The 9,207-nt window shown below is 38.5% G+C and overlaps 1 protein-coding gene across 1 annotated transcript; it reads right to left on the reverse strand.

Moving 5' to 3' along the window:
• Positions 1–4,218: 4,218 nt before the first annotated feature.
• LOC142342397 (uncharacterized) lies at positions 4,219–8,424 on the reverse strand. Its single transcript, XM_075393713.1, has 2 exons — positions 4,974–8,424; positions 4,219–4,847 (listed from the first exon to the last, which is right to left on the reverse strand). The coding sequence occupies exons 1-2, from the start codon at positions 8,422–8,424 to the stop codon at positions 4,219–4,221; spliced, it is 4,080 nt and encodes a 1,359-aa protein (XP_075249828.1).
• Positions 8,425–9,207: the final 783 nt, after the last annotated feature.

Raw genomic sequence — 9,207 nt, forward strand, 5'->3', positions numbered from 1 at the left:
AATTCGGACACAAAGAATCATTATTCGATCAAAATAAGTTATTGAATGAATTCCTATGAACAATTAAATTATTTTGTCCTATATATGGCATTTCAAACATAAATTTAAGGTGTTTCTTCTATGATTAACTTGAAAACAATAAATTAATTAAGCGCCTGCAATTATTAGTTAATCTATCCGGGTTTGGGCTCCCAGTGGATTCCATCGATGGACCATAGTTATTTCATAAACCCATCGATGGACCATAGTTATTTCATAAACCCATCGATGGATCATAGTTATTTCATAAACCCATCGATGGATCATAGTTATTTCATAAACCCATCGATGGACCATAGTTATTTCATAAACCCATCGATGGACCATAGTTATTTCATAAACCCATCGATGGACCATAGTTATTTCATAAACCCATCGATGGATCATAGTTATTTCATAAACCCATCGATGGACCATAGTTATTTCATAAACCCATCGATGGACCATAGTTATTTCATAAACCCATCGATGGACCATAGTTATTTCATAAACCCATCGATGGATCATAGTTATTTCATAAACCCATCGATGGATCATAGTTATTTCATAAACCCATCGATGGACCATAGTTATTTCATAAACCCATCGATGGACCATAGTTATTTCATAAACCCATCGATGGACCATAGTTATTTCATAAACCCATCGATGGACCATAGTTATTTCATAAACCCATCGATGGACCATAGTTATTTCATAAACCCATCGATGGACCATAGTTATTTCATAAACCCATCGATGGATCATAGTTTTTTCATGAAAATAAAGATATAATTTTTTTGAATGAAATGTTTGAATGCTATAAACTTCAACATCACCTGAAGTCAAAATTTTGTAACGTGCCCTTAGTTTTGATGATTTAATCTTCTTCTATTAATTCTTATGAGACCAAAGTAAATATGGCGTCTAGAAAACTCTATTTGGAGTGGGGGGTGAGTTGTGGACAGGGCAGAATGAACTTGACCATTTCCCATTTCACTGAGGGCCATAATGGGAGAGATAATTCAGAGCTTTCCCATCGATGGAATTTCGGCTCTTTCCCAATATAGCCACCCCCCCCCCCCCCAATGAAATTATAGCCTCCCATTGTGGTATAATTACCATGATGGGGGGGTAAAGGTTATCTGACCACCAAGCTGGGGGGCTATAATGGGAAAGACCCGGATTTTCTACGATCAGAGAAAAAGTGGTAATGAACCATCGATGACCCATCGATGGACTTTTCATGAAAGTTCTCTGGTCCATCGATGGGATTCACTGGGACTCCAACCCGGGATATAACATGACATTTATCTACTGATCTTAAAGCGTATGGAGCTCGAAAAAAATGACTTTTTTTCTTTTTGCAAACATATTTAAACAAAATTTAGGCAATTTTTTCTTCGATTGAGAGCACATTTTTTTCTTGCCAAAATTTGCCTTTTAATTAGCTTGCACGAATAAACTTATATACAGGTTCGAACCTGTATATTAGTTTGACCTGCATACAGATTTGCAAAATTACAAAAAAGATGCTTAGTGTTGCAAGATTCTTGCAAGATTCTAGCATAATCTTGCAAGATAACTACTTCAATCAACTACAGTCGGCATAAAATTAGTCTGATAAAAAACTATTAATATAAATAAGAAGTAACTGTCACAATTCTCATATGCCAATAAAATGGTGCAAGATATCAAGTATGGTGTCTATAAAAATGTATTTACAAAGGGGAGAGGAAACATTTCTTATTTATTCACGATTTTACTTTGTTTTTTTTCTCTGTGTTTGAATTTTGTCATATGAGCTAAAACAATGCGCATAATCATTCCCCTGCAGCTAACCCCCCCCCCCCCCCCCCCTCAGTCCATTATTTCCCCAACCCCCCCCCCCACCTTCAAAACATCCTCCCTCCAATTCATCTCCGACAACCCCCCCTTCTCCCATTCCCCTTCTAATCTCCCCTCCCAACCTCCCAATCCTACCTCATAAATAACCAATTTAGCAGCCCTCTCAAGAATTTTTGACTTTGTTGGGCTTATGTTATTTGCTTTCTGAGCAATAATGTAATTTGGCGACCGTTTAAGGCATGTCAATTTGGTAGGCGGTCTGGTCTAATTTAATACATGTCCGGACTGTAGGGTTTCAGGTTCAATCCAAATTTGATCATCTGTTTATATATCACGCCAGGTATCCAATGGTCAAACAAAAGTCAGTTTTGAGTGATTGGTCTGTGAACTAATTTGGGCAAATGTAAACATCGATTCTCACCAAGACTGTCAGATAAAGATGCGATGCGCTTCTACATCAAAGAAATAAGTGAACTAATACCTTGACTTTGACTTAAAAAATTCTTAGCTTGTACAAATTGTCAGTGCGAAAAGTCTGTTTTCTCGAAATCAAACTTTACAACAATAAAAACTTTCACCATTAAATTTGGAGACACAATTTGTATAATTTTCTGGTATGACCACGCCGAGGAGCCAGGGCTGAGTTAGATATGTCAGGAAAAAAACGCATGCGAGGGAATTAAAATTAGCTAGTCTGGAAACACGGAACAAGAGCAGGAAATCGGGAATGAGCGCACAAACGATTGCACTTTCAAAAACAGTATTGCAATTTCTAATAGTATTTTCAAACAGTATTACAATAAGAACAGAATTGTTCATATGACCCATCACTGAAACTGTTAAGATGTCATTTTATGGTGGATACTCTAATTTACCTGCCAAAAAGCACTGAGCTAATTTTAAACGAGTATCCGGATGGAAATCACGTCTCATACTTTATTCTTTTCTTACCTCTTGTTTCCACCCTTTCTACAAAAAATTTTTGCACACAGTCGCAAAATGTTGGCTACCGCTTGACTCAGCAAACCATTATATAATTTTTAATAATTTTCTATACTCACTCAAATATATTTGCTCGGGTGCGCCCAACAAACTGTGCTAAAAGTTGAAAAAGAAAATTTATGTTTAAGAAAGAAAGCAGCTACGGCATTGCCATAGTTGGGTGAATTTACAAAATCGATTATATTTTCAATTGCGCAAATTTGTTCCATTTTAAATTTTCTTAAACAAAGTCAAATACAGAAAATCAAACAATAATGTCCCATTGATCATAACGTAGTTGATTTTAAAAAAACTTATCTTGCATGTCTTAACACGATTCTGGCAGAAAATCTTGCCAGATTTTAAAAAATAGACTCTTTCTTGCAAGCTCTTCAAAAAATAACAATTTTAAAATATGCAAACAATAGCTTTCAAATGGGGGCATTTGCACATGGTCACTACATGATATGCATCATGCGTCCTGTTGACTTTTTGAATAAATAAGTAGTTAAAAAACAGGCACTGGAAGAAGTGTGACTTCAAACTATAAAATTGTGTTGTAGAAAAAGAATGAAGGGTTATTTGATTACTTTGAGCACAATGCTGATATCTAAAAATAACACTTGAATTCAAGTTAAAACGATTATAATATTTTAAGAACATTTATGATAAGAAGAGAAATCGATTTTCAAACAGCTTTATTGAGACATAAATTTTAACCGCGCTTCTACCGTGGTTCCCTATCTTTAGAGGAAAGGTTGTGCGTAGCACTCCTACACTACAGTTTTGATTAATTTTTTGGAATCTTTGTACAAGAAACTATCGGTATCACTAGAAATTTTATAAGAAAAGATCTGAGTAGTAAATATAGGGAGCACTGGGAAAGGGGGGTTATCATGCCATGGGGATAATAGGGTATAGATTTGCATGGGGATAATAGGGTATAGATTTGCATGGGGATAATAGGGTATAGATTTGCATAGGGATAATAGGGTATAGATTTGCATGGGGATAATATGGTATATAATTGCATGGGTATAATATGGTATATAATTGCATGCGGATAATATGGTATATAATTGCACGCGGATAATACGTTATATAATTGCATGCGGATACGTTCTTATGCGGATAATGTGGCGGTAATTGTCTCGCCGTCTGACTTTCTTTTTCCCCTAACTTGACCGTCCGCTTATTGAACTTAGGCTAAAGAAACTTTCGTACAAATTGAACTGAAAATAAAAATTGAATCAGGGGCGTTCAAATTAAAGCAACACTCCAAACAAAATCTGAACAAATCTCGCACAAAGTATTTCTCAACACTATTTTGAATTCAACACACTATGAAATTGAGTTTGTACACTGTCCCTTTCACTGTTCGCCGCTACTTTCTGTAGCTTCTAAATCAATGAATGAACAAAAACTTTGTTCCTCCTCTGAGCTGCTTCTATCAAAGTCAACAATTTGGTCATCAGAAATGTCCTCATCTCTTATTCCTCCCACATTAATGAAACCAGGATCGGGCGGCGAATAGTGGCTGGCATTGTCCAGAAGTAGGTTCAAGTTATCGCTACAGTGTTTTCTCATTCTTTTCTCCGGGGGTGGTAGATATGTTGGAAAGTCCCAATCCACTTCAGTGTCACGAAAAATTTCACTTAAATTGTCACTATTCTCTGTACTGTAATCCCAACTTATTTGACTTTGGTCAGGATCAAACCATCCGAGCGAACTAGACGTTTCGCTTTGATTATCGCCCAACACAGAAAAGTGTCCATATGGGAGCGTTCGCAACCCATCTCCGCAGATATATCTCTTATTATCAAATGCGGATAGAGATATTTTATTAGCTGTCACCGTTTTCAGTACATGATTTTCGGATGTTATTCTTGTATTTACCGCTCTAACTGGTTTCGACGTTTGGAGAGTTTCTTTATATAATTCGTGGGTGAGAAGTTTTTGGGCTGCCCTGGTCACACCTTTAGCAGACAACTTGCGACAACCTAAACAAGGTAAACATGTTTTACAATAAACTATTAAGTTTTGTTATGTAGTTTCCTCCAACGCACTTAACTTGCATTCAAATTACTGAGGGAAGGGGTTAGAAATTATTCATTATATGGACTAACTTTCTGATGTGATTGAATACATCTTGGGTTTGAGGCAAACAAACTCGGATATATAGTCTCCACTGAATTCGTCCTTGAATTTAAGGACTTCAGACTTATTGTTGTTGTCGTGAAGTGGGTGGTCTTCTGGATAGGATGAAAAATCGAATTCGTTTTTTACTTCGGCAGATTGGTTGGCTAAATCCTCATACAGATCTTTTGACTCAATTCTATATAAGAGGCTGTCTGTATCCGAGTACAATAGACGACATTGAAAGTTTTGTCGCATAACTTGATAATGAAAGCGGTACATATAGTACTTAGACAAGTCGAGCACAGTTGCACCCACAATAGTCGGCGTATTCCATGTTATAATTTTCGGCTTGCTGCACATAGCGGCCATGTTCTCCCCAAATATTTTGAATCTCTCAAATTCGAATTTCGAAACAAGTTTTTCTGCTCTCTCCGCATTTCGTGTAATTTCCACCCTCGACTGTCGCCTTTTCGACTCAATTGTTTTGCCATATACAGAATTATTCATGAGTTTATAATAATTCTGTTGGAATTTATTAGTTGCGTTTTTCCGCATATTGCTATTCAAGGTAATATACGGTTCGAGCCATCGTTCCTGATTGAATTGCAGCACGCGGTGAAGTTTCGTTATACGTAATCCAAGTTGCACATATAATTGGAGTAATTTATAATGGACTACGTAGTTCTTCTTGTCAAACAGTGTTTGCAGTAGTTTAGAGACCTTAGCTTCAGGAATATTGTACTGCTCTTTTAGGTTGATTTGGAAATCGCTTAGCCACACGTCTTGTACAATTTCCTTTACAGGCGCTAGCGGATAATCTCTTTGGTTGTCGTGAACGTCTGTAGGACACTCCAGATCCACTTCAGCAAAGTAGCCGATGGCAGAATCCTGAGGCATATTCAAGATCTGGCTAATGGAAACTTCCTTGGCAAATCTAAAGCTTCCGATCGGAAGCAGCTCTTTCTGCATGACACCCCCATACAAATTATTAGCGTCGAGGCACAACCCGAATGTGGAAGCATCTTCTGGGTTGAAGCCCGGTAAGAACTGATTTTTGGCTTTGAAGTACCTCGTTTCGAATACGGAAGTAATTCCGCCTCTTACTGACTGTTCAATCATGTGCAGGTGCTCGGGTTCTGTCAAAAGTTCTACGCGTGCTTTTGTTATCCGTAAAGCTGCATCTTTTGCCATATTTGGAGCTGTGAAAAATTGCGCCACGTCCAATCTGTATGTCTGGAAACTGATTTTGCGACAGTATTCCGAACAGCAGGCCAGAAGGGCAACGTCCAGTTTCAAATAGGAATCGTGGTAGTCCTGCATTGTCTCACAGTTTAGCAGCTGCCACATCTTCTTCGCTTTATCTAATTCGGACTCATTGATTGATATTTTTCCGTTTTCCAAAGAATTCGTCCATTTGCTGAGAGCCGGCAGCTCCCTCTCCGCAAACTTTGACCGGTCGCTCATGTAGGAATAAGGGTAATAACCCTTCTGCTTCAGAAGTTGTCTGTCAGGTGCAGGAATATGGGCGAACATAGACTCCATTATACCAAACTCTGACTCTGGCAAGGACTCCACCAGCTTTTCGAGAGATCCGTTGAAGAGTTTGTAAGAATCAACGAAGCGTAGATATTCGTAAACAGGTACGACCTTCTTGTCAGCCCTCTCAACTCTATCAACTTGCACTCCCAGCATCATTGCAATGTATTTTTCGTCTGTTGCTGGTATGACGTTGATTGTTGTTGTCGGTTCGCACTTTTTCAGACTAAGACAAATATGATGGAGGTCATAATTTTGGATGTTGTGTCCAATTACGGGAATAAAATTGGAATTCCGGCGCGCTCTGTTACACTGTGGGTGGGCCCAACCCAGGAAGCCGCCGCTGTAAAGGCAGTGGTCCAGATCTGTTTCGTCAGTTTCTGAGAATTCGTTTTCACAAATCCAACACTGTTTGCTCGCATCTTTATAGGGTGATGATCGGTCACCACGGAAGAAAGGGTGTTTGCGCTTCTGTTCGTGTATATCCTTAGCAAGTTTATGAATCAATTGAACGAAATTTTGCATGCAGTTTTCCGAGCTGTCCAAATGAGTAAATTTGGGCTCGGGGTTGCCGTGCTCAATAACAGTCAATGCAAAGCCACATGGTTCGTGAAATTCAATTGGTCGCGATGAAGCTCTCTCTTCACTTGGAGCACAGGAGGCCACTGGTTTGAGAAACGATTCGAAATCAAAATAGATGACTAAGGGAGCAAACCAAGTAGCTGACCAGTTTGTGAATTTGTATAAATTATTGTCTGGTTTTGGCATGCGGATAACAGCTGTTGGATTATTACCGCAAACTTCAACATGATCCTTAAAGTTATTAACATCCTTGTGACACAAGTAAAGACAGTTCCGACATAAGTGAAGAGTTGACTTGAATTTGATGTTTTTGATGAAGCAGAACAGCCTGCACAAATCTTTGATAAGAACGTAGTGGTGTTTATCATTCTCATAAAGAAGAAGCAAATCGAGGCTCAATTCGGAAGTTGTCCTTTTAGACACCCGCATTGGAAACAAATCTCGGTTTTCAAATCCAAAAACGTTTACCTCTACGTCGTTAAGTGTTTCAAACTTATCAATGTCATTGAAACCCATGGGCATTGAAAACTCACCAGCAGGCTGAAGCGATGACATGTTTTGATAGAACTCGGGTGATGTTAGCTTTAAAGAGTCATTTCGTCCTTCTTCTCCCTCAAAATTGTTGCACTTAAGATAGGAAGCTGCGATAAAGCTGTAAATGAAACAGTTGTTGTCTGTATGGTTCCTTATGTTGAGAAGGGCTCTACAATTTTGTAACTTTGTTGGTAAGACAATAAATGAAGATCCAGTGGCCGGTCTGTATTTGGCGAACTTAATATTGACGCGAATAACTCTTTCCAACATCCAACCACTTCCAGAAGAGGCAAAGGTGAACAACACAGCGAGCATTTTTTCAACCATTTCTACAAAATTGTCATTTGAGAGCCCTTCAGCGTACACAGGAGTCATCAGAGAGTTAGCGAAGATGGTGATACGCTCGTCGTCTTCTTCAGGGTCACGAAATTGTTTGAAAAGTTGCAGTTCTGCTGAGAATTGAACTTTTTGCGGGCCCGCTGATAGTTTTTGATCAATCAGTTCCTGAATTCGCTCCTGTTTGAACTTCATGAACGCCTGGAGGTCTCTTGCTGGCACCATTTCGTCATCCGTGGGTTCTATTGAGTAGGATTGAAGACTGCCATTAAAAGCTGACTGATCGGAGGGTTGAGTAGGTTGAAACTCAGCACCAAAGACTGGAATTGAATGAACTGACCTTGCATGTTGGGCATAGAGGTGCGAACTGTTGAATCCGAGGTGGCAAGCCCGACAACAGTTTGTGAACCTTGAATGTTGAGTTTGCATGTGTTCCTCCAGTTCTGACATTTTTCGAGATGTAAACTCACACAAAGAACAGTGATAAGTTGGTAGTTTCATTTCATCTGGATGAAATTTTGTTTCATGGCGAGAACGATTTCCTCTAGTGCTAAGCACAGAGTCGCAATACCGACAAGCAAAAGTCATGACGATAGAATATAACAACTTGACTTGAATATAACAACTTGAATTGAATTTAGGAAAGAATTGAATGATTCGGAAAACTAGTATTGCACTTTGTGGTAATTGCATTCGCTACGAAGGGTGTTACATGAAGGCATTCTGTATAACAACGTAGTTTGGTGGGCGCCAATTTCAAACATTTGAATTCGTCAAAGTTTATTGGTTGAAACTGGCGGGAAATTTTCGGTTCGAATTTTTATTGAAAATAAACGCAAAAAAGATATAAAACACTTTCCGATTTCAAAAATATGTGCTAGTAGACCCTCAGAGGGGTCATACCGAGTGTTGTTTTTGTGAATCACCTAAAAAAACGCATTTCAAAAAGCGGAGAAATATGTTACTTTCTTTTGAGTTTTTCAAAAATTTACCATTTTAGACCTCTTAAAAAACGGGTGGTTAGAGTTGTCCTACGCTGTCAAGTGTGATGAGCAAAATTGCTCCCCGGGACGAAAAACATAGGTCCGCACTAAAAAAAATTGCTCTAAAACGAACCGAAAAAAAGTTATTTTTTCTGTCAATCATCATAAATCAATGTCATTAAATGACAATTACATGACAGAAACATGTGTCTTTTTTCTGAAGCCTTTTTCGATGACAGGTGTTATGAGA

The sequence above is a fragment of the Convolutriloba macropyga genome, chromosome 7, assembly GCF_964194025.1.
Source record: "Convolutriloba macropyga chromosome 7, txConMacr16.3, whole genome shotgun sequence".
Taxonomy (NCBI): Eukaryota; Metazoa; Xenacoelomorpha; order Acoela; family Convolutidae; genus Convolutriloba; species Convolutriloba macropyga.

What these genes read in the sequence shown, in the direction of transcription:
- LOC142342397 (XM_075393713.1), bottom strand. Translation starts at nt 8,424, where the DNA reads ATGTCAGAACTGGAGGAACACATGCAAACTCAACATTCAAGGTTCACA. An exon ending in GTATTCAATCACATCAGAAA is followed by an intron (nt 4,848 to 4,973) that starts GTTAGTCCATAT and finishes TACCTTGTTTAG; the next exon opens with GTTGTCGCAAGTTGTCTGCT.